Raw genomic sequence first — 23,876 nt, 5'->3', positions numbered from 1 at the left:
ATCAAGCTAGGGCAGGGGTGGGGAGGTGGAACTGCCCCACATGCCCCACACCTGCTTACCTTGCAGCCAGGACTCTCCTCACCGGCCCACTTCTTCTGCGGTGTGCCCCAGCCTGCATTTTGCTGCCAGAGTTCTTTCCGGAAGGCCTCTGCAGCCGAGTACCGAGCTATGGATTCAGTCTGTAGCTCGGAACTCGGCTGCAGAGGCCTTCCGGAAAGGCCTATGACTGCAAAATGCAGGCCGGAGCTCCATTCTCATCTGCAGGATGAAGCTGCTGCTTCAGCCCCAGAAGAAGTGGGGTGGCTGGACGGGGTTGTCTGTGCCAGAGGGGAGTGGAAAAGACACACACACGTCCCCAGAATAAAACCTGGTGCCTCTTTTGGAGGCAAAAATAAAAAAAGTCCGGCTCTTATTTTTGGGGAAATACGGCACCTGCTTATTAGTTGCTCTGTTCTTGTGTTTGTGATGCCAAGACTCTGATGCTTCCCCCCCACATCTTCTTTTTTTAGAAACAGAGATCCCCGTTAGATCTAACCCACAAAAGACAGACCAGGTGCAAACAAACACTCTCTGTTTGCATCTACGCCATTCTGGAAGAGATTAACACTATTGCTCTTCTGTAAAATTGTGGCAAAAGTGCTGTTTCCTGGCCAAAAAATGGGGCAGACTGCAAACAGCTGTAAATATGGACAGGCTGTCAATTGTCCAAAATGTGGTCAAGTGAACCACGGGGTGGGGGGCAGCCATTGCAACTAGGCCGTAAGTACCTATTTTTTTTTGGGGGGGGGTGTTTCTATCATTAACTTTAAATGGCCAAGAAGCCATCGATCCTAAGTCCTCCACTTATCACCATACGTATAGTGACAAGTTACGACAACACTGAGGACCGTTTTCTCATACTTGCTACCGTTGTGGCATTCCCCCATGGTCATGTGATCAAAATTCAGATGCTTAGCCACTGACGCATATTTACGACCGTTGGTGTGTCCCAAGGTCACGCGGTCCCCTTCTGTGACCTTCTGACAAGCAGAGTCAATGGGGCAGAACTCATTAACCCATGCCTCGCTTAGGAAGATACATTTGGGGCTCAATTTTGGTCGTACGTTGAGGATTACCTCTATTACATTCCAAAGGTGCCAAGTGTACAGGCATTTTTCAAGGAATTACCGTACCATAACTGGACCCCGACTAGCAATATCCATGTTACCCTCTCTGGGCCCTTTTCACAGACTGTACCACAAACGAGGCCTAGGTGATGCCTCTAAGGATCCCCACCACCTCCGGTCACTTCAGCTCTTGTTAGAAATTCTGTACCGTTTGCAACGTAGCCCAGTTGAGGGATAAGTTGTTCATCTTTGCAATTTTCCCGCCCTGGCACCAGTCGCTGGTATCTTGTGGGGTGGGGGTTCCCATCCACATCTACCAAGAAGGGGGGAGGCATGAGATGTGGGGCTTGTTGGGTTTGTTCATCTAGCACATAATTGTTAGCGTCACGGATCAGCGGCCGATAATCGGTATGGAAGAACATCTGATCTGGAATCTACATGAATCACAAAGAACACACACACACGGACACACACACACACACAAATAATTATTATTATAAATACAAAAAACAGGCTACTTGGAGCAATAGTCTTCCCTATAATGGTGTATGGGTGTGCGAGCTGTAGACACCAAGAATGGCTGATCAAAGAGGAACTGGCCTCTTTGAACTTGTAGTGCTGGTGTAAATTACTGCATGTACCGTGGACAGCCAGAGTAACTAAGAGAGTTTGTTGTTATTGTTGTTGTTAGCTGCGAAGTCGTGTCTGACCCATTGCGACCCCCTGGACAACGTTCCTCCAGGTCTTCCTGTCCTCTACCATCTTCTGGAGTCCATTTAGGCTCACGCCTACTGCTTCAGTGACTCCAGCCAGCCACCTCATTCTCTGTCGTCCAATAGAGGTGCTGAATGGTATAATACCAGATACATCACTAGAAGCTAAAACCACAGGACTACGTCTGATTTGCTTCGTCTATGTCGTCCGTGCAAATTCATGAGAGAAGGCAGCAATGCCAGGAATGGTTAGTGGAACAAGAAGAAGGGGGCAAGCAAAGAGCACGCTGGCTTGATAACATCAAAGCCGATACAAAAATGAACATCCAACAACTGAAAAAGCTGTGCATAACAACAACAAGAGTTGGAAGGGACCTTGGAGGTCTCCTAATCCAGCCTCCTGCTCAAGCAGGAAACCCTATACCATTTCAGACAAATGCTATCCTTAACAGGATGTTGTTAGCTGCGAAGTCGTGTCCGACTCATCGCGACCCTATGGACAACGTTCCTCCAGGCCTTCCTGTCTTCCACCATCTTCTGGAGTCCATTTAAGCTCACGCCTACTGCTTCAGTGACTCCATCCAGCCACCTCATTCTCTGTCGTCCCCTTCTTCTATTGCCCTCGATCTTTCCCAGCATTAGGCTCTTCTCCAGTGAGTCCTTCTTTCTCATTAGGTGGCCAAAGTATTTGAGTTTTAGCTTCAAGATCTGGCCTTCTAAAGAGCAGTCAGGATTGATCTCCTCTAGGACTGACCGGTTTGATCGCCTTGCAGTCCAAGGGACTCGCAGGAGTCTTCTCCAGCACCAGAGTTCAAAGGCCTCAATTCTTTGGCGCTCAGCCTTTCTTATGGTCCAACTTTCACTGCCATACATTGCAACTGGGAAGACCATAGCCTTGACTATACGCACTTTTGTCGACATGGTGATGTCTCTGCTTTTTAGTGTGCTGTCTAGATTTGCCATGGCTTTCCTTCCCAGGAGCAAGCGTCTTTTAATTTCTTGGCTACAGTCCCCATCTGCAGTGATCTTGGAGCCCAGGAAAACAAAATCTGTCACTACCTCCATTTCTTCCCCATCTATTCGCCAGGAATTGAGAGGGCCAGATGCCATGATCTTGGTTTTCTTAATGTTAAGTTTCAACCCAACTTTTGCACTCTCCTTTTTCACCCGCAACAAGAGGCTTAACAGGATAGCATGGAGAAAACCAGCCTATAAGGTCACCAGGGTTGGACACGAGCGAACAATTAAAATGAACTCTTGATACAACTCAAAGATTGCATTAACGCTCTAATCTTAATATCTTTTTATGGAGAGAAACTGTCTGGAAGTTGGAAAGTTTCAGCATGGCCTCATCCAAGCATTCAAATTTATTTACCGGTACTTATAACTTCGATGCTGCTTTAAGGATAAAGCGGCTCTTTCCAAAGGAGCAGATTGAATCAAAATCACACATCTGATGGGTATGCAGAACAGAAAAGGTTTTGATGATTTGTTGTTTTGATTAAACAAGCCTAACGTTTGCTCTTGTCAATGCAAACAGACGTTCTGAAACATGGGACTAGTGGTGTATATAATTTCAAAAATCACAGGGATTGGGATAACTCCCAGTTTCTTAGGAGAGTGAATTATATATATATATGGCACTTATTTTCCCTAATCCATTTATTTCCAAGACCAATTCAAGGTATGATGGGCAGAGATTATGGGACCTGTTATCCAACATATCCCAAATACACCATTGGAAGGAATCTGCATTAACTATTACAAATATCACAGAGCAGAAACAACAAAAGGTAATTTATCGGAAGCCTGCATTGGCTTGAACAGAACCCAAACCACATCTTTAAGCTTACCCGTACATTGACAATATTGATGACAGTTTAATCTGAATTATGTAATGCACATACTAAGCTTATTTCCAAGGCCAATTCAGTTTTAGGAATTGTCAACCTTACCTTTTCAAAGTGCTTATTGCATCCAAAACCAAACAGCAAGAGGTGGCCGTGTGAATCTGTGCAAGCAAAATGCTGACCATCTGGGGAGAATTTGCAGTCAAATACTGCACCATGGCCCTGGCCCTCGATCTGTTAAAAGAGAGAGAGAGAAAGAGAGAGAGAAGGAAAGAGAAAGACTTCATGTATATAACTGTTTGACTCAGCATTCCCGTGCCTTTAAGAGGCTGAGTATAAAAAGAAAGTTTTTTTCCTGGAGTTAATAATAATAATAAGTTGGAAGGGACCTTGGAGGTCATCTAGTCCAAACCCCTGCTCAGGCAGGAAACCCTATACCATTTCAGACAAGTGGCTGGCCAGTCTCTTCTCATCCATTTTCTCTCTCATCCATTTGACTGCTGTAACTGCTATGTTTTGGACTTTGCTGTTTCACCATGGGTATGTATGCATTTTATTTCTTGTGTATATTTGTAGGTAGCGTGTTATAAACCACCATTTAATACAAACCACTGTGTACTGCATTTACTTCTGGGCTACCTCAGCGCAGTAAGACTGTGCATGCTCTGACACACTCTCAATAGTTATGCGAGTACATCTGTGCGCATTTGAGAAATAAAGACATGCTCAAGGAAGTCACGTTATTTCTCTCAGGTGAAAAAGCCAAACGGAATAGAACGTATTTTCACCTTGTATATGATCATGATTACCACTATTACTTGTATGTACACTGAGACCTTATACATCAGAAACAAATTCCTTGTGTGTCCAACCAAACTTGGCCAATAAAGAATTCTGTTCTGTTCTCTATTCTGTTTTGTTCTGTTCTATTCCATTCCAATGTTCCAGGCCAGGTCTTACCATGTTGAAGTAATTGCGAATTTTTGTCCCTTTCTCAAGGTCCCAAATGAAAATGTTCCCATCGTGGCCCGCAGAAAGCATAATCCTTTGGTCAAACGGGTGAGCTTCTAAAACAAACACTTCATCATCGTGGCCCTGTAACAAATATAAAAATAAAGATAAAGATACAAAGTCTGTCCGCAGGTGGATGGTAGTTTTCATACTTACATGAAGACGGTAAGATTCTCATAGCATGGTGCTGATAAGCCAGGCTGAGTTCAAAATACTTGGAAAGCCAGATAACAATAACAATAATAATAAAGTTGGAAGGGACCTTGGAGTTCTTTTAGTCCAGGGGTCAGCAACCTGAAACAGTGAAAGAGCCACTCGGAACCGGTTCCCTCACAAAAGGAAAAACTGGGAGCCACAAAATATGTGTGCGCATGTGCGTAGATGCGTGCATGTGCAGAACAGGGTTTGACTGAAGAGTGGAGCCAAGGCAAGATATGCACCTACCCTGCATATTTGAATTGATTGGTTGAACTTTTTTAGTCCCACTTTTTTTTTGGGGGGGGGGACTGCACATGGCAGAGGACTGGGAGCCGCAGGAGACTCCTGAAAGAGCCGCATGCGGCTCTGGAGCCGCGGGTTGCAGACCTGCCTGCATCCCACAGAGGGGGCTTTGCTTGTTTGCATGAACCAGTTGCTGGCATGGGACCCCTGCTTTAAAGTGCTGCTATCTTAGATGTCTTATTCGAAAGCAGCTCCAGCCTTGTTGGCCAACATCCCTTGGGGCTCCACGTTTTTCGCAAGCCTGATCCAAATTCGGATTTGAAGAAATGCAAACTGGAGGCATCCGGGTTTCAAAGTCTGAAAGACCTACAGAACTTTAAAATGCTGATCTCTGCAACAAACCCAACTTGGGTAGTTTTTTTTTTCTCCTTAAACTTACAGATAAAGTATGGAGAAGCTGTCCAGTCGAAGAATTCCACACTTTCAGAAGGAAGTTGTTCACTGCTGTAATAACAGTGGCATCGTAACGATCCCAGGCTACCATTGTCACCTTCAGCTTCGACACTTTGTCTTCTCCAGACAGGACGTTGTTCCTGGGGAAATTAAAGCAACAGCAGCCTAGCAAATGATCAATAATGACAAATTGATCGATACTGAACTACAATACCAACAGAAGGGAATAGTTGTAGCTCAGGGTTGAACTGTGGGCTCCTTGGTGCTCTCTGAGCTTGATGGGCTTCTTTCAGACGTGTCATTACCCAAACGAGTGCTAGAAAGAAGTGGGGTTGGTTCTTATCCGTGTTGGTGGGAGTGCTCTTGGCAGTTCCTTGATTAAATTGTTATTTAGTGTTAACTTGGTGGAGCATGGTGAAGGCTACTGCTAAGCTTGTAAGCCGCCCTGAGTCTTCGGAGAAGGGCGGGATATAAATGGAATTAAAATAAATAAAATAAAATAAAACTTGTCTGCATTGGTGTTTCTTGATCAGGGTATTGCTTACTTGATTGTTAGTCTAGTGTTAATCTCTGCTCAGCTAAAACAAAAAGCTTTTTGATTTTTATTTTTTTTTACCCGGTCATTTTAGTGGCCATATCCAGGACTATGTTCTTCCATTCTTGCTGCTGGTATTGCCAAACTCTGGCCGTGCCATCTCTGCTTCCGCTGACAAATCTTAACCTGCATTTCAGAGTTAAAGGAACAATTACTCCATGCTGTTTGGATCAGGCCCTGCTTTATCTGTGTCCATTTCAGCCTCCGGTCTTCTTCCTGCTCAAAGCCTGCTCAATAATCTTCCCATCAGTCTTCAACCAGTAACTATGTACAAGCTAATATCAAAGAACATTAGCTTTTCAGATGCATATATAACACACACACAAACACCTACAACTACACTGAAAGACACACACACACACACACACACAAACAAACACACACAGAGAGAGACAGAGACAGACTTCATCCAATGAAATGCTGTTTGATGCAGCCGGTTCACATTCAACTTTCATTGCATATTTAATAACTATGTACTATAAAATTGAGAAGCTACCCATAACCTATTACTAGCTTACATTTTAATTTAGAGATTATTCAACAGCTCATGCATTTAATGAATGTACTTTCACGGAGGGTTAATATTTACAGAACGTGTAACGTGTTAACAATAGGCAGGGACGATATGTATACCATCAAAAGTTTAGAACTGGACCTTCTAGTTGTGTCTCTTTCTTAATCACCCATTTAAGTTTGTTTTTTTTAAATAAAGCATTTGAGAAAAAACAGCATTCTAGTAGAAGAACATCTTAAGAAATCCTTACCTGTCTCCATTGTTGCAGAACTGAATGGCAACAACCTTGTCCTTTGGAATAATAGAACAATGGTTGGAATCAACATCTTTACAAAAAACATATTTCATTCAGGCAGCTGTTTGATATTTCTTCCCCTCTGCTCCATTCCTCCCACAGGTATTTGTCAGAGTTGATGCAACCCAATTAAGGGTATCCTGAACTGCATTAGGCCTGTTAGGCCCCCCAAAACCAGGGAAGACATGTGACCAATCTTCCAATCAAGTTTCTTTATTGTTCCATGCCTACAGACAGAATCTTGCCAAACTGAAGCAGGCTACTACCTACATCAAGCAGAGAACTCTTATAAAGCATCTGAATTCCAGGTATTGGAAGGTTGTCAGATCACAAAAAGTTGCTCTGCACTGTCAAATTACAAGACATTGCATCTCTGTGAAATTATACTTGTATTTTCTTATTCGCTAAATCATCAGTGTGCTGGTGTACATTACAACTATTGCAATGGCTCACAATGAAGATTCTAGTTCTTTGAAGAAATATTACACACAAGGATTGGTAAGCAAATACTATCTATTTATTGGAAACAGTTTCCTATAAGATTTCCAAACGAACCAGTAAAATTGCCTCTTCCATTTGGGAAAAAAATGTAGGCCACCCATGAGTTCTTCTCTAGACTTGTGTGTAGGGGTTAGAACACCAAAATTTTCTCTTCAAATTTAATCCAAGTTTCTCCTGTTTAACCCTTACCATGTGAGATTCTAGCTCTGCTATTTTTTCAGGAGATTCAGAGCCCGAATAATATATTCGGATCACGTGGTCTGTGCTTCCTGTTGCAATAAACATGCCGCCTTAAAAAAAAACATCGGGAGAAAAAGAAATTGAAAATTATCTTTAATATTTCAATCCCCAGAACAGTTCGCGCAGTCATGACAGATTCCACAATTAAGTTTTTCAAAGGAGCGACACATTTGATGAATTTTAAGCATTCTGTACATGCCACTAAAACCTTTTCCTAAAATTGCCGCATCTTTATTACAATTTGAGGAAAGTGGGTCTGAAATGCAACCAATCGGCCTAGTGTTTAGAATGATGCTACCACGGAGCTAAAGAGAGCCACCTGCATACTTCGTTAATTTGTTTTTAAAAGGGAAATAACAAGAGAACATATTATAGCAGTTGTCTCCCTTAGGTTTCAAGAGAAGCATTCAAGGATGAAGATCCTTCTAAGATAGTTTTGCATATAAAGTAAACTGTTAGCAGAACCGGTTTGTCCCAAAGCTGAACATAAATCCGATGCTTGTTTGTTTTATCACAAGCTACAATTTCCCTTTATACATGTACAAAACTTTACATGGTCAAATTTTTTAACCAGAGAGCAGTTAGTGCAGGACTAAGAATCAGAATAGTTATTTACTTTATTTATTTATAAAATGTATTGCCCCCCCCCCAAAATCCCATCTTAACATAGGGTAAAACTCTGGGCGACTTACAGTCACATATACTGTTAAAACATAAAGAGTTAAAATCAGACATTGAAACCAAAGACACATGGGCGGGAATGGATGGAATGGAGAAGTGGGATATGTCAATCAACCACCTCCATGGCGCTGTTTTCCCACGGGGTCCCCCACATCTTTAGGTCTTTATGAAAAGATGGGAGGGTTGGGGCCAACCTCACATCAGAAGGCAAGATGTTCCAGAAAGCAGGAGCAACAGCAGAGAAGGCCCTCCTCTGCTGCCTCCTCTGCTCAGAGGAAGCATGCCTCCTCTGCTGGCACTAATGTTCTGAGCCAATCCCAGTGGGGCTGAGGCAGTCCCTCAAATAACCTGGACCCATGCCGAGAAGGGCTATTTCAGTAACAAACTGCTTTACACGCATGTATAAATAATCGTCTCTGAACGAAAGTAAACTCATTTCCTAGTAGCAAAATGCTTGCTGGAGATTTTGGTCAGTGAAGAATGGAAATAGTTAGAAAGCTTTCCTGTGTATTCCAATGGTAAAAAAAACAACACCCTGTACAATGCTTCCCCCCCTTTTTTAAAAAAATATATATATTCCTGATATAAAGCTGCAAATTGCTATTTGATTTCTATTTATACATACCAGAACTAAAAGATGAACAAGATATTTGAACGCCAGGTCTGGATCTCTCTGCAAATTTCACCGGCCGTTCCCTGAAGTTAAGAGACGACGTTTCAATTAGTTTATATTAGATAATGCAGAGAGACTAAGCCTGCAATTCTACATTCAACTTGCTAGGAATCTGTATCAACAAACCCAAACACCATTACTTTTCAGCATTCCTAGATAGTACTGTACTGTTGGCTAGATTCCGTAAGACATCAAGATTTCGTTAATTTTTGGAGTCTCATTCAGTATGATCGTACATTAGTTGATCAGATTTACTTTCCAAGAATTTAGCTGGTCTTTTTCGTAACTTTCTTAACTTCCCCTCAAAAACACCACATTCTGCCTAACGTTTGGATGTGGCACGCCTGGGAGAAAAAAAGATTTGAAACTTTTGTTTGAAACAGGGATCAGTGTGGAAACTTGCTTTGCATGGGAAAAGCCCAAAGGCAAATCTTTATCACCCTCAGTAAGATCCTGCTATGAAGAAATATACAAATGGGATCAAGGCAGTCAAGTTAAAAGGATTTTAGGGTACAGGAGTGTGAAATCTGTCAAGAGTTTTGAGAGCAGGTTGGTTCACATGCTGCATTAAGCCAAGGTTTTTCAACTATGGCAATTTTAAAGATCCATGGACTTCAATTTCCAGAATTCCCAGATAGCATGCTTGCTGGGGAAATTCTGGGCGTTTTAGTCCACCCAACTGAAAATTGGATTGAGAAACACTGAGCGAAACCAAAAACTCAGGACAAACAGATGGTCCAATGTATGTAATGCCAGCCAACTGAACTGGCTCCTTGTAAAGGCAGACATCAATTTTAATCCAAAAATACATAAAGAGATAAACTGGGATTTTTTTCATTTCCTCAAACAATGTTCTCCATTTCCATATTCTTCCAATTTATCCCAGAAAAATCCTGTATCCTTCAGGCATCTGGAATTTTAACATCTACATGCCTTACCCAGCAAATTCAGCCGGGAGGTTTATACGAGTCATTATCAGAAAGACCCAGAAGAATTCAGATTGTTTGTCCGTCTTCATTCTCAGCTGATGCTACACTGAATTATAATGTACAGTTGTTTCATCTTTATATCTCTGTTCTGCATCATTCTAGGGATTCTAATAAATGCTACTATCCCCCTCCTGAAATTTATCCAGCATTGCTGCTCAATCGTGAAGGCTAAGAGAATAAATTGAATAAAACAACGTACTTGAATTTCATTGTGTTTAAATGCCATTGCCAGAAACAAATTGTTCCATCAGCACCAGTAGAAGTGAGGTATCGAGTTGTTCCTTTTCTTGCAGGGGAAAACTAAAAATCAAAAGAACGAAAGTTCTAATAAACAGGCAAAATACTTTTTTCGTATGCTTCTATAAAAATGTAACGGCCGCCCTCTGCTACACAAAAAGTTACTGTGTACACTTTTTTTTTTAATATGGGCCGTATTCACTTTATGTTAAGAAAACTGACAGATCAGACAAGAATGTTCAAAGAGCAAGCAAGCGATCTGACGAAGTCAAAAATTGTTTGAAAATTACTAGCCCAGATTTAGCAAGGAAATGCAGTTTTAATTCTTGCCGTTTAGCAAAAAAGTTTTGATTCTCGCCATTTAGCAAAAAAAGTTTTAATTCTCACTGTTTAGAAAAAAGTTTTGATTCTCGCTGTTTAGCAAAAAAAGTTTTGATTCTCGCCGTTTAGCAGTTTTGATTCTCGCTGTTTAGCAAAAAAAGTTTTAATTCTCGCCGTTTAGCAAAAAGTTTTGATTCTCGCCGTTTAGCAGTTTTGATTCTCGCTGTTTAGCAAAAAAAAGTTTTAATTCTCGCTGTTTAGCAAAAAAAAGTTTTAATTCTCGCTGTTTAGCAAAAAAAAGGTTTAATTCTCGCTGTTTAGCAAAGAAAGTTTTAATTCTCGCTGCTTAGCAAAAAAAGTTTTAATTCTCGCTGCTTAGCAAAAAAAGTTTTAATTCTCGCTGCTTAGCAAAAAGTTTTAATTCTCGCTGCTTAGCAAAAAAAGTTTTAATTCTCGTTGCTTAGCAAAAAAAGTTTTAATTCTCGTTGCTTAGCAAAAAAAGTTTTAATTCTCGCTGCTTAGCAAAAAAAGTTTTAATTCTCGCTGCTTAGCAAAAAGTTTTAATTCTCGCTGCTTAGCAAAAAAAGTTTTAATTCTCGTTGCTTAGCAAAAAAAGTTTTAATTCTCGTTGCTTAGCAAAAAAAGTTTTAATTCTCGCTGCTTAGCAAAAAAAGTTTTAATTCTCGCTGCTTAGCAAAAAGTTTTAATTCTCGCTGCTTAGCAAAAAAAGTTTTAATTCTCGCTGCTTAGCAAAAAAAGTTTTAATTCTCGCTGCTTAGCAAAAAAAGTTTTAATTCTCGCTGCTTAGCAAAAAAAGTTTTAATTCTCGCTGCTTAGCAAAAAAAGTTTTAATTCTCGCTGCTTAGCAAAAAAAGTTTTAATTCTCGCTGCTTAGCAAAAAAAGTTTTAATTCTCACTGCTTAGCAAAAAAGTAAAGGCATGGGGAAAGCAGAGGAAGCCCTTTTTTCCCTTACCTGTATGGAAGTAATGGAAGCCGAGTGGCCCAACAGCACCGCCACCGGTGCACACGTTCGAAGGCACCAAACTCTGACGACCTTGTCACAGCTGCCTGCGGCAAGGAGGGTGTTCTCATAACTGACCGCCATGTCCGAAATTTCAGCTGAATGTCCTCGGAGGGTTGAAAGCAAGCGTCCGTTATCGGTAGCCCAGATTTTCACCAAGCAGTCATCTGAACCCTAATGTTTCGTACGAAAAACAACAACCACCGAAAAACAGAGTTTGGAAGGGATCTTGGAGATCTTCCAGTACAGGGCTCCCCAACCTTTTGGGCACCAGGGACCGGTTCCGTGGAGAGAGGTTTTTCCGCGAACCGGAGGGGGCGTGGTTTTGTGTGCTGCCTGCATCCCGCGGATGGGGCTTCGCTTGTTTGTGCGGCCCGGTTGCTGGCGTGCCGCGGCCCAGTACTTGTCCACGGACCAGGGGTTTCTAGTCCAACCCCCTGCTGAAACAGGAAACCCTATACCAGGGGTAGGCAACCTTGGCTCTTTTATGACTCGTGGACTTCAACTCCCAGAATTCCTGAGTCCACAAGTCACAAAAGAGCCAAGGTTGCCTACCCTTGCCCTATACCATTTCAGACCATTTCAAACCCCAAAGTCTAACATGCAGAAAAATACCACTCTTTCCCCTAAGACTCTGTATCAGGGGTAGGCAACCTTGGCTTTTTTTATGACTTGTGGACTTCAACTCTCAGAATTCCTGAGCCAGCCATGCTGGCTCAGGAATTCTGGGAGTTGAAGTCCACAAGTCATAAAGGGGCCATAGTTCCCCATGCTGGTTCAGGAATTCTGGGAGTTGAAGTCCATGAGTCATAAAAGAGCCAAGGTTGCCTACCCCTACTCTATATGGTAGAGTTTCTCAATTTTGGCAACAGTAACTAACAAATAAATAACATTTATTTGTAGGATTCAGTAGTTGAAACATTTTAATGGAAGTTGCTTTCTGAAGCCAATAATGATACAGTAATACCACCCAGTTTCAGAAAACGTATTTCACAAATTGAGTATACAATCCACAGTACAAGCTATTAAAAAAGAGCATAGCAAAATTATTCAACGTTATGGAATATTTCAGTTCCATTCCATACTCACAGTGAAAATTCGTCTCCCAGTACGATCAAATGCTACACAATACACAGATGATAAATGACCCAGAATTCTCTTGTGCATCTTGATGTGTTGATAAAAAGACGTTGGGAACAAATGGCTGAAACGTCCATATCCAGTCAACTGTCTGGCTCCTATTAGCTTCGCTGCAAAAAGGAAAAAAAATGCTGTTATCCTCCTGATTATACTTTTCTTTAATTGGCCTCATTTTAATGGTCTATTCCTGTCCACCAATAAGAGAGAGTATTATCCTGGGTAAGAATTAGCACTGAGTTAAATATCTGCTCTATGAACATTTTGGGAAAGAGGTGACATAGGAAAAAATAATAATAATTATCTTCGGCGACTTCCAACGTGGGACTATCTAAAACTTTTGCCACTGCTTTTAACAAACGATGAAAGGCCAATTTAGAACGGGACAGCCCGACGACACACCACCAATTTAGGGAGTTATCCAGAGAGGAAGACATGCCTAACGTGGACCTTCTCTGTGTTTGTTTCTCAGTCAGTCACAGTAATGTTTATTCGCTCAACGATCGGCAAATTATTTGAGCTTGAGTTTGGGTATCTAGCTGAAGTCACAATGAAGCCCTGTCCCAATTTAATCATTCTGTTCCTGGTTGCATTCCTAAAATTACGATGGATCCTTTTGGCTTAAAACAGCAGCCCTGCTTTTGTTATTAGGGGAGTAGAGAGAAAGAAATCCCCTCTATTTTAGCTTTGCGACGGTAGGCCACCATTTCCAAACTGACCCACTGAACGGTTGCTTGCTGTGGTTAAGGTACCAAGCTAGAAAGCCAGAGGTCTTGAGGACAAGTCCCGCCTCAGCCACAAAAGCCAGCTGGGTGACTATGGGCCAGTCCCTCTCTCTCAATCCAACCCACCTCACAAGGTTGCTGTTGTGGGGAAAACAGGAGATAGAGGCGGCTACATTGGATAGGTTCGCCGCCTTGAGTGATTTGTAAAAATAATAAAGGCAGGATACAGATAAATGGTCTTCCCAGTTGCAATGTATGGCAGTGAAAGCTGGACCATAAGAAAGGCTGAGCGCCAAAGAATGGAGGCCTTTGAACTCTGGTGCTGGAGAAGACTCCTGCGAGTCCCTTGGACTGCAAGGCGATCAAACCGGTCAGTCCTAGAGGAGATCAACCCTGACTGCTCTTTAGAAGGCCAGATCCTGAAGCTAATACTCAAATCCTTTGGCCACCTAATGAGAAGGAAGGACTCACTGGAGAAGAGCCTAATGCTGGGAAAGATTGAGGGCAAGAGAAGAAGGGGACGACAGAGAATGAGGTGGCTGGATGGAGTCACTGAAGCAGTAGGTGTGAGCTTAAATGGACTCCAGAAGATGGTAGAGGACAGGAAGGCCTGGAGGAACATTGTCCATAGGGTCGCGATGGGTCGGACACGACTTCGCAACTAACAACAACAACAACAGATAAATAGCAAGAGCAAGAGCCCTTAAGACTTCTTTACTGCTTCACAGTGCTTTACGGGCCTCTCTAAGCGGTTTACAGAGTCAGCTTCTTGCCCCCAACAATCTGGGTCCTCATTTTACCCACCTCGGAAGGATGGAAGGCTGAGTCAACCTTGAGCCGGTCAGTGTCAAACTGCTGGCAGTTAGGCAGAGTTAGCCTGCAATACTGCACTTTAACCACTGTGCTACCATGGCAGAGATATCAATAGCAATAGCACTTAGACTTATATACTGCTTCACAGTGTTTTACAGCCCTCTCTAAGCGGTTTACAGAGTTGGCCTCTTGCCCCCAGCAATCTGGGTCCTCTTTTTACCAATCTCGGAAGGATGGAAGGCTGAGTCAATCTTGAGCCTGTGAGAATCGAACCGCCAAACTGCAGGCAGCCAGCAGGCAGCAAATGTAGCCTGCAGTACGGCGCTCTAACCACTGAGCCAGCACAGCTCATAAAACACTGGGACATAACATTAGTGCGTAACAAAATGATTCCTTACCCACATTTGGTGGCTTCCAGGAGTTGATGGGGACTTCGGGAGGTCTGCCCCGATGCAGTGCTGCCAACGCGGAGCCCTTCCAGGCCGTATGCCTGCATTCTGTGCAAAGGGGATTCAGAGGGGATCAAAAGCCTGACCCGAGGCCTCTGCGGTTCCAGTCGTTATTATTATTTTTTCCCCGCTCAAAACCTATCAGCGTCAGTATCCCCTTTCTGCTCCTTTCCTTCTCTGCCAAGCAGTTTGCAGGAAAGGGTTTTAGTTAACTTGTTTCAAAAAAAAAAAAAAAAAGAAGAAGACATGGCACAAAATCCTTCCAGGAGAATCTGTGTTTCCAAAAGCCCCTTTGGACGCTTTTAAGGTTTTTAATTGACTCGTTTTAAGTTACGCTGCTATTAACTAAGAGGGATGTGGTTAAAAAAAATCAAACAAAAAAACGCTTCAACTGTTTTGTCTGTGGTTCTGGTTCTATTGTTACGTGGACGTTGGCCCGGGGTCGCCTTCCTTGCCTCCGCAAGGGGGAATAGAAATAAAAGAACAGTGTCTCACCTTTGGCTGCCCTTAGTAAAGACTGCCGTCCCACTCCTAGCAAAGTCTGCACTCCGAGGACACTTTGTGGGATCTCCTTATCCAGCAGGGGCCCAATTCGCTCACAAATTTTGAGGAGGTAATCCGGGGGGATGTGGGCGTTGGCTGCTACCTGAATATTTACAAACAGAAACAAAGAAACATGAGGGGGCGTTGCTTACATCCAACCTTGAGAGAGGCAAGCAGAAATCAAGGTAAAAAAACATTTCAGGTAGTCCTTGACTTATGACCACAGCCAGGACCACAATTGCCATGGCTAAGCAAGGCAGTTAAGAAGACAGCCGTCTCGGATTTTATGAACATTCCGGGACACGGTTGTTAAGCGAATCGCTGCCGGATGGAAACTAACCAAGGAAAGAAGCAACCTGGAACTAAGGAGAAACTTCCTGACAGTTAGAACAATTAACCAGTGGAACCACCTGCCTCCAGAAGTTGTGAATGCTCCAACACTGGAAGTTTTTTAGAAGAGACTGGACAGCCATTTGTCCGAAATGGTATAGGGCAGGGGTAGGCAACCTCGGCTCTTTTATGACTCATGGACTTCAACTCCCAGAATTCCTGAGTCAGCTAAGCTGACTCAGGAATTCTGGGAGTTGAAGTCCATGAGTCATAAAAGAGCCGAGGTTGCCTACCCCTGGTATAGGGTCTCCTGACTGAGCAGGGGGTTGGACTAGATGACCTCCAAGGTCCCTCCCAACTTTATTATTATTATTATTATTATTATTATTATTATTATTATTATTATTATTATTATTATTAAACTGTTAAAAGAAATCAGGTTTCCCCCGTTGATTTTTCTTGATGGAAGCCCCCCCCCCAAGGGAAGGTTAGAAATAGGGATCACATGACCCGCAGAATGCTGCAATTGTTTGCGAATATGGCTGCCGGTTGCCAGGTACGTATGTTTTGATCATGTGACTGCAAGGGGGGGGGGAAAGAATGATGAAGTGCAATGGCGCAAAGATTGGACCGCGTTCCAGGAGATCAATGAGCAAATCTGCCTTCAGTCCTCATGGAGACTTGAACCGGTTCCTTTCTCTCAACTGGAGGTGCAGGTGGTGGTTCTTCTGGAAAAATTTGTAGGAGGAGGTGCTACAGACACTACGGTGAGAAAAGGCAGATGTAAATAAAAGGAAACAAACTGCTCCACCAGTGAAGTCGTAGAATGGTACATAAAGGGAAAGGTCCCGCCTTGTCCGGTTGAGTTTGTCTTTAAGGGAATGTGCTCATCTCTGTTTCTTAGCCGAAGGAACCAATATTGTCTGAAGACTCTTCTGCGGTCATGCGGCTAGCAAGACTACATGCCAAAGGTGCGTGGAACGCTATTAACCTTCCCAACAAAGTGGTAACTATTTATCTACTCGCATGCTTTCAAACTGCCAGGTGGGCAGGAGCTGGGGCAAGTAACGGGGGGCTCCCGCTTGCAGGATGCTTGTGTCTCAAGCCCTGGCTGTCAGCTTTCTAGCTGACAAGCTCAGCCTCTTTAACCGCTGCATGCTCGATAAATTAAGAAAATCATATCAGAATAACAGAATAAGAAAGCTGGAAGGGACCCTGGAGGTCTTCTAGTCCAACACCCTGCTTAGGCAGGAAACCCTATACCATTTTCAGACAAATGTTTGTCCAATCTCTTCTCAAAAACTTCCAATGTTGGAGCATTCACAACTTGAAGGCAAGTTGTTCCACTGATTTAATTGTTCTAATTGTCAGGAAATTTCTTCTTAGTTCAAAGTTGCTTCTCTCCTTGATTAGTCTCTCCCCCCCCCCCCCCCCAGCTGCTTCTTGTCCTGCTCTTCAGGCGCTTTGGAGAATAGTTTGGCTCCTTCTTCTTTGGGGCAGCCTCTGAGATATTAAAACACTGCTATCATGTCACCCCCTCGCCCTTCTCTTCATTAAACTAGGCATACCCAATTCCAGCAATATCAGAAAAACTGGAGATCTAAATGCCCCGAGTAATGCTTACTAAGAGGTCCAGTTTCCCACAAAAGCCAAATGCAAGCAGTCTGCAAAACCCGTAAGCGTGAAAAGAAGAAACCTTAAATCTAAGAACTGAAGAGCAGAGAGGTGTCAGTCTACCCCTGACAACACATTTAACTATTATTTTAATTACAGGTTTAGAAAATAAACTCTGATTCATGCAACATGCTACTCTATAAAGCATGGTTTATATAATTCCATAGCTGCTTCCCACATTTCATTTAGCCAAAATCAAAGAGGACCCATTAAGGCTTAGCAAAATGCATTAATTCAGACGCTGTCTGAATTGAGAAGTTTGTTCTAGCTAAGAATGGTTAACTTTGCCTATGCCTGTTTCACGGTAATTTCACCTAGGGATTATTACCATATTTTGGGAAGAATACCGTTTGTTCATTACATTTATACAACCATAAACATTAAGAAAAATACTTGGGTTTTTTAAATTCGTTTTTAATTAAATTGTCAAGAATGCTGCCTTAGGTGGTCAGAAATAAGCACAATTCAATCACTGCCAGAAAAACCAATACCAGTTGTTCAATGTAATGGATGTTAACATTGCAGTTGGGATACCTAATGAACTGTACAGCCTAAAAACATAATCAGTTTTCACCCTTAGAATTTTATACGCAATAAACTTCTAAACACACAATGTCAAAATGTTCCCTGCATTTTGGAGAAATGGATTTGGATTTGAGCAGCCCCGGGTCATATGGACAACACTGAACTGAACATCACACTGGTCATGATAAGATGAACAGATGCCCTCTATGAATGGGACAAAATACCATCACCGAATTGTGATTGGGGGGGCTGAAAAACAAACTATCTAACACACAGTGACAGAGCCTATAATGGAGACTTCGCTGATTTCCTAGCCGCGACAAATGAAGTAAAAAATTATATTTGCAGCTTAGATGTACGTTTGCAATCTTCCTGCTAAAAGAGTTCAGATTTTATATTCTGTGTTTTGTATTTTAGCCCCGTGCTCCTTTTTACTGAAATATGAATAAATAAATAAAAATAAATAAATAAGCTCCTAAACAGACCGGGACAGTCAAATGTTATAGATGCAATTCATTTGTAAATTAAGAACTATTTGATGCTGGCAGACAGGTGTTAATGGAGGAACATTAAGATAGCTGGAGAGCTGGAGGTGGCAAAGTATCTTGGCTAAAGTGGGGGGGGGGGTTAACAAAACAATAAAGCCCCTTTGTGTTGTAAAAACAGCTGCAAACACAAAGAAGGGGAGGGGACATTTTCACACCTCTTAGGAACAGTGTCCTTTATTATTCAGCTGGTGACCAGAGTGCATAGCACAGTGCTTTCTCAGGCCATCTACATTTTCATAAGCAATGCCCCATCATTGCTTTGTGGCAGTTTTATTTCTAATTTCTGCTGCCGGCATCAAGCTCCCTGCGCCCTGTGCGTTCCCACAGAGAGGGCCTCCTCAGGGTGCCACCGGTCAGAGAATGTCGATTGGTGGCCCCCATGGGGAGATCCTTCTCTGTGGGCGCTCCGGAGCTGTGGAACCAGTTACCGGTTGAGCTCCGGACGGCGCCCGATCTGCGCTCCTTTCGCCGCGATCTGAAAACATACTTGTTCGATCAAGCCGGCCTGGCCTGAGGGGGGATTGGTGGGGTTTTTATCATTTTTATTGGGGTTTTTACTATGTATCAATTGTATTTTAATCGGGCATGTATTTAATCATCTTTTAGTTTTTGTAAATTTCTGTGTTTTATTCTTGCCCTGTACACCGCCCTGAGTCCTCCGGGAGAAGGGCGGTATAGAAATATTAATAAATTAAATTAAATTAATTTAACTGAGCTGGGAAGCAGGCTGGCATGTGCAGCGAATTGGATTTGCTTTTTGGTGTTCAAATTGTTCAGACTCAAAAGTTACTCTGTTTGTCAAGGTTCTTTAAGATTATAAGATGGAAGTGTGGATGGAATTGGGAGTGACATTTTAACTCCCATTTGCCACAGCTAGCATGCCAGTGATGTGGACTTTGGGAATGTTAATACAAGCCAGGAAAAGAAACACACACACAAAGGAATCATGAGTGGTCATACTGAAGAATAACACTATGTACTTTTCCAAGTAGTTTCTTGTACTTAATGGGACTCCCTCATAGCTACATGTATCAAGGGCTACAGTCCTAAAAGCTATAATTCATTTTAAGATGTATTCAAAATCATTCCAGTCTTAGCTGATTAAAACAAGAATAAAGAGGATAAGCAGTTCTCAGTATGAGGGGGAAAACCTGCAGTTCTTTATGCATTTTCACGAATCTTACCTTTATCTTCAAACTATGCTAGCTTATTTCAATTATTTGATACTGGTATGACATATTAAAACAGAGGAAAAGGAGTATCTGTTACAATTAAACAAATCAAGTTTTAAATAAGGTTCCATCTTCCGATTCACACAGATGATTTCTTAGGAACTGTATCCATTATTATTCCAACTTTCCTCCCTGTTTAAACAGCAGTAATGTAAAAAAAAACACCCAAAAAACCCCCCTGCCATAAACATGCTGGAAACTTCCCAAAACCTAGGGGGGGGGGGAAGGCAAATTGATCTTGGCTTTCTAAGAAATTATCAGTTGCAGGGTAAAACTGGGATTATTCTGAGTGACTAATTTCACTCTGCTCTCCACTGTATTTACTCTTTGAGATAAAGGAAATTACTTCAGAGAAGGCATATCTTCTAGCCTATGACAATAAAACTGAAAGTTAAAGCGTATAAATGTAAATATTTTGCTAAGGAAAATCAACACTGAAAATTGCAAAATCTCTAACCCAGTTCACAAACATTCCTCAGGAGGATCTCTAGTATGCTGGTTTACCATTGATCTGAACTTATAAATGCTTGCACTCAAAATACAAAAATTCTGTTTTTTGAACTAGTTCCTTACAAGTGTTGTAAACAAGCCAACGCTATGGAATCAACGGAGGCAGACAATGTGCCAATAGTATTTAGAAAAATTTGCTACTAATACTTTCTCCTACTCTCAGGTGTTCCCAATTTATATAAAAGTACCAGATATAGTGAAATAACGATTCATAGTTCCAAAAAAAAGGGAAGGTCAGTATGGTGTAGTGTTCAAGGTGTCAGGCTAGAAATTGGGAGGCTGTGAATTCCAGTCCTGCTTTAAGCCCAAACCCTGCTGGATGACCTTGGGCCAGTCCCTGTCTCTCAGCCTTGGGAACCCACTTCTGAAAAACCTTGCCAAGAAAACTTCAGGGACTTGTCCAGGAAATTTCTAAGTATCAACATTGACTTGAAGACACACACACTATCAAAAAGCTACAATAGAAGGTATATTTGAACTGAAGTAACCATAACATGCAAGCATAAACAACTTCGGTATGTTGATTATGTCGTATCAAATATGGTATTCACCTACTGTGCAAACGATTTTCAAATCAGAACTGAAAAGGTGATCCCAAGAGCCTTGGTGGAGCAGTGGGCTAATGCCTCCTTAAGTAACACCAGCTGCCTGCAATTAGTGCAGGTTCGCATCCCACCAGGCTCAAGGTTGACTCAGCCTTCCATCCTTCCCAGGTAGGTAAAATGAGGACCCAGATTGTTGGGGGGCAATTAAGCTGACTTTGTAATAATGCCGCTTGGGGTGTGTGTGAAAGCCCTAATAAGCAGGCATATACATAGAATGAAGGCTACTGCTAAGCTTGTAAGCCGCCCTGAGTCTTCGGAGAAGGGCGGGATATAAATGGAATTAAAATTAAAAAAAAAATAAAAATAATACTTTGCATCGAGCAAAATTAATTTGCACCAATGCATTAGTGGCCCACGGTCAGGGAACCGCTGCCTCTGAACTCCATTTCTGCATTATTCTTTTATCAGAATAAAGAGCTATAATGAACAAGTTCCGTGAAAACTTCCTATCAAAGACCTATTTTTTTTTTGCTATTACCACTTTGTATAAATTGGGGCAACAGCTCTTTTATTTCACAAGGAAATGTAGGGATTTTCTTCATTTAAGATTTTATACATGTTCCTCGCCTCCGCAAGCAAAATATAATTGTTACGTTAAAAAATTCATTTACATTTACATTTTGTCATCTGGGTCCTAAAGGGACTAAATGACACCAACTCTCAATAATTTTTTTCTTTGTAACATGACAGGAGAAAAGGCGTAACATTTTTTCTTACTAATCCAGAAAGATGAGGGAGGAAAAAACACCCTCCTTCCCTGGGTTCCTGTATTGAAAGGTACAACCAATCAGCTGGCACCTCTCATCACCCACAAGGAAGTCCTATCTAATAGACGCAGCACTATTGGTCTGGGTTGAAACTTCTTTTACGTGCCCTTAAATAACCCTCCCCTGCTTTCTGGATGGTAGATTTTCTTAGGAGGGAAAAAAAAATCACGCAGAAAAAATTCCACAAGCCAGTCAACAAGTGACTCCTAACATCCACACTTTTCCTTTTTCCAGATTTTCTACTGCAACTGTGAAAAAAAACAACAAAAAACCCAACAACAACCCGAAGAGGCTTCACAACCCAAGCCAGCCCCCATGACTAAAATAAATGCTGAAATTTAAAAGCCAATATTCACTCACTCACCAGATCCTCAAAACTTCTTCGGTGTTCCTTTCCCTGCCAATCCAAGCGCCTCGGGATCAACTAGCAAAGAGGAGGGGGAAAACAGTCGGCTCACCTTGAAATACTGGGTGAAGTGGAAGGTCAAACAGCTCGTTCCCCCTCCCCATTAAGGCATGATATGCAGGGGAGGGTTGCACTTACCCACTGGATGCAGCTGCGCTTTCTTAAAACTATGGTTTAGTGTCCATAAGCTGCAAACAAGCCAAGCTAGGAACTGCAGCTCACAAAGGAAGGGTCCTACGCCACACCATCAAAACCAAACCACATTTTGGCTTACGGTAGTTCAGAAATGGGAATGTTTGCCCTGGAGCACCTGTGCCTGACTTCTGAATGGGGTACTCCCTATCCAAAGCAGACATCTAGGAACCATTTCTGGATGGGGACACACAGACACACACACAGACACACAGACACACAGACACACAGACACACACACACACCCTCCCCAAAGGCTGCATTTGCACTTCCTGTGTCAGGCAAATTTGGTCTTCTATTCATATGGAGCCGGTCCCTTGTCAGCTTAAGGCTTTGCCCTGCCAGGACCAACACAAAGGCTGTCCCAACCAACCAACTCTGATTAAAAGAAAAGAAAAACGGGGTGTGTTTTTTTCCCTCTCTATCCCCTTGCTGCCCCCCCCAAAAAAAATCCCATAGTAGAAATGAGCAGGGCCTCGGTCCAGAAAATCTAGGGGGGAAAAAAATCCACCAAGCGGAAGATGGTCCAAATGCTTTGGATCAAACCCAAAAAGCTTGGAAAAAAAAAAGCTTTCTCAGTCCGTCTAGCTATCAAACTCACACATGTGCGTGCCTCAAACTCACGCCTGTGCGTGCCTGTTTGCAGGCGTTGTGCATCTTGTATACAGGGAGAGAAAAAGAGAGATGCACGAACATTTTTATAAAGGGAGAAAGTGAAAAGAAGAAAAAAGAAAAAAAAGAGAGAATGGATGGGGGGACCCTTCCCACTAGGAATAAAAGCCTCGAGTTCAGGGGTCCCGCAGCAGGATGGCTCCCGAGGGGCTCTCCCATTAGCCTTAGGCCAGGGGGTCCCACATCGGGACGACCCCCCCCAGCCCCCTCTCCTTTAAAAAGAGGCAGGGGGCAAAGTGGGGGACCTTCCCCTCCCCCATTTTTAACCCCCCTCCCCTTACCTGGTGCTCCTCCAGCTCGGCCACCAGCACCTGCGGAGGGGAGAGAGAGAGAGAGACAAAGGGGTGAGGAGGGGGCGTCCCCGACCCCCTCCCCAACTGGCAGCCCCCCTTTCCTCCCCCCCTCCGGACCCCTCCTCACCTGGGCCGATTTCTTGCAGGGTCCGGACTGGAGGAAGCGGGCGATCAGGTAGTAGAGCTCTGCGGACGAGGCAGGGAGAAAGGCTGCGGTCAGAGCAGGCCGGGCAGACCCCCCCAGGACCCCCCCAGCCCCGGCCCGGCCCCAGCCGGCCCCCTTCCTCACCGGCTTCCAGCTGGGTCGGGGCCGCCGCCATCCTCCGTCCGGCCCGGAGGCGCAGGCCCGTCGGCGGGCTCGAAGCGGGCGGCGCTCCTCTCTCTCTCTCTCTCCCTCCGTCTCACGGCCGCCGCCGGCGAGCGGGGCGAGGAGTCTGGGCGGCCGCCTTCGCCCTCCGCCGCCGCCGCGCCGCCGGCCCCATGGAGCTGCGCCGGCCGCGGGACGGCCCTCCGCCCGGCGCCGCGCTCCCACCGGCCGAGGCAGGAAGCGGCGGCGGCAGCGGCGGCGTCGCGAGGGAGGGAGAAGCCGGGCGAGGGGAGCGGCGGGGCGGACGAGACCCGGCAGCCCCGGGGAGCCTCCGGCCGCGCGGGGGCGACGAGCCGGCCTGGCGGGCGAGCGGGCGGGCGAGCGAGCCTGACGGACGGGCGGGCAGGCCGCTCTCGGAAGAGGCGGGGAAAGAGGCCGCGGCCTGCGCCCGAGCGACGCCCGGCCCTGCCCTGCCCAGCCCTGCCGCGGCCTGAAGGGGAGGGACG

The 23,876-nt window shown here is 43.8% G+C and overlaps 1 protein-coding gene across 2 annotated transcripts in view; it reads right to left on the bottom strand.

Moving 5' to 3' along the window:
• The window catches only part of BRWD3 (bromodomain and WD repeat domain containing 3), a 47,380-nt gene extending 23,787 nt beyond the window's left edge, over window positions 1–23,593 (bottom strand). For both annotated transcript variants that reach the window (XR_014493628.1, XM_083372175.1), the window contains exons 1-17: window positions 23,353–23,593; window positions 23,191–23,249; window positions 23,052–23,081; window positions 21,865–21,924; window positions 15,262–15,412; window positions 14,716–14,814; window positions 12,732–12,892; window positions 11,595–11,816; window positions 10,262–10,362; window positions 9,026–9,096; window positions 7,669–7,769; window positions 6,934–6,974; window positions 6,191–6,295; window positions 5,561–5,714; window positions 4,630–4,764; window positions 3,775–3,903; window positions 1,315–1,540 (exon numbers count right to left, since the gene is read on the bottom strand). Coding sequence is in view for 1 of the 2 variants with exons in the window: in XM_083372175.1 (XP_083228301.1) it covers window positions 1,315–1,540; window positions 3,775–3,903; window positions 4,630–4,764; window positions 5,561–5,714; window positions 6,191–6,295; window positions 6,934–6,974; window positions 7,669–7,769; window positions 9,026–9,096; window positions 10,262–10,362; window positions 11,595–11,816; window positions 12,732–12,892; window positions 14,716–14,814; window positions 15,262–15,412; window positions 21,865–21,924; window positions 23,052–23,081; window positions 23,191–23,249; window positions 23,353–23,383 (1,876 nt within the window). In the remaining variant the exon portion in view is untranslated. The remainder of the gene's footprint in view (window positions 1–1,314; window positions 1,541–3,774; window positions 3,904–4,629; window positions 4,765–5,560; window positions 5,715–6,190; window positions 6,296–6,933; window positions 6,975–7,668; window positions 7,770–9,025; window positions 9,097–10,261; window positions 10,363–11,594; window positions 11,817–12,731; window positions 12,893–14,715; window positions 14,815–15,261; window positions 15,413–21,864; window positions 21,925–23,051; window positions 23,082–23,190; window positions 23,250–23,352) is intronic.
• Window positions 23,594–23,876: the final 283 nt, after the last annotated feature.

Source organism: Vipera ursinii (assembly GCF_947247035.1).
Source record: "Vipera ursinii genome assembly, chromosome: 12".
Lineage (NCBI taxonomy): Eukaryota > Metazoa > Chordata > Lepidosauria > Squamata > Viperidae > Vipera > Vipera ursinii.
The sequence above is the reverse complement of the archived record's forward strand: the minus strand, read 5'-3'. Positions and strand labels throughout refer to the sequence as shown.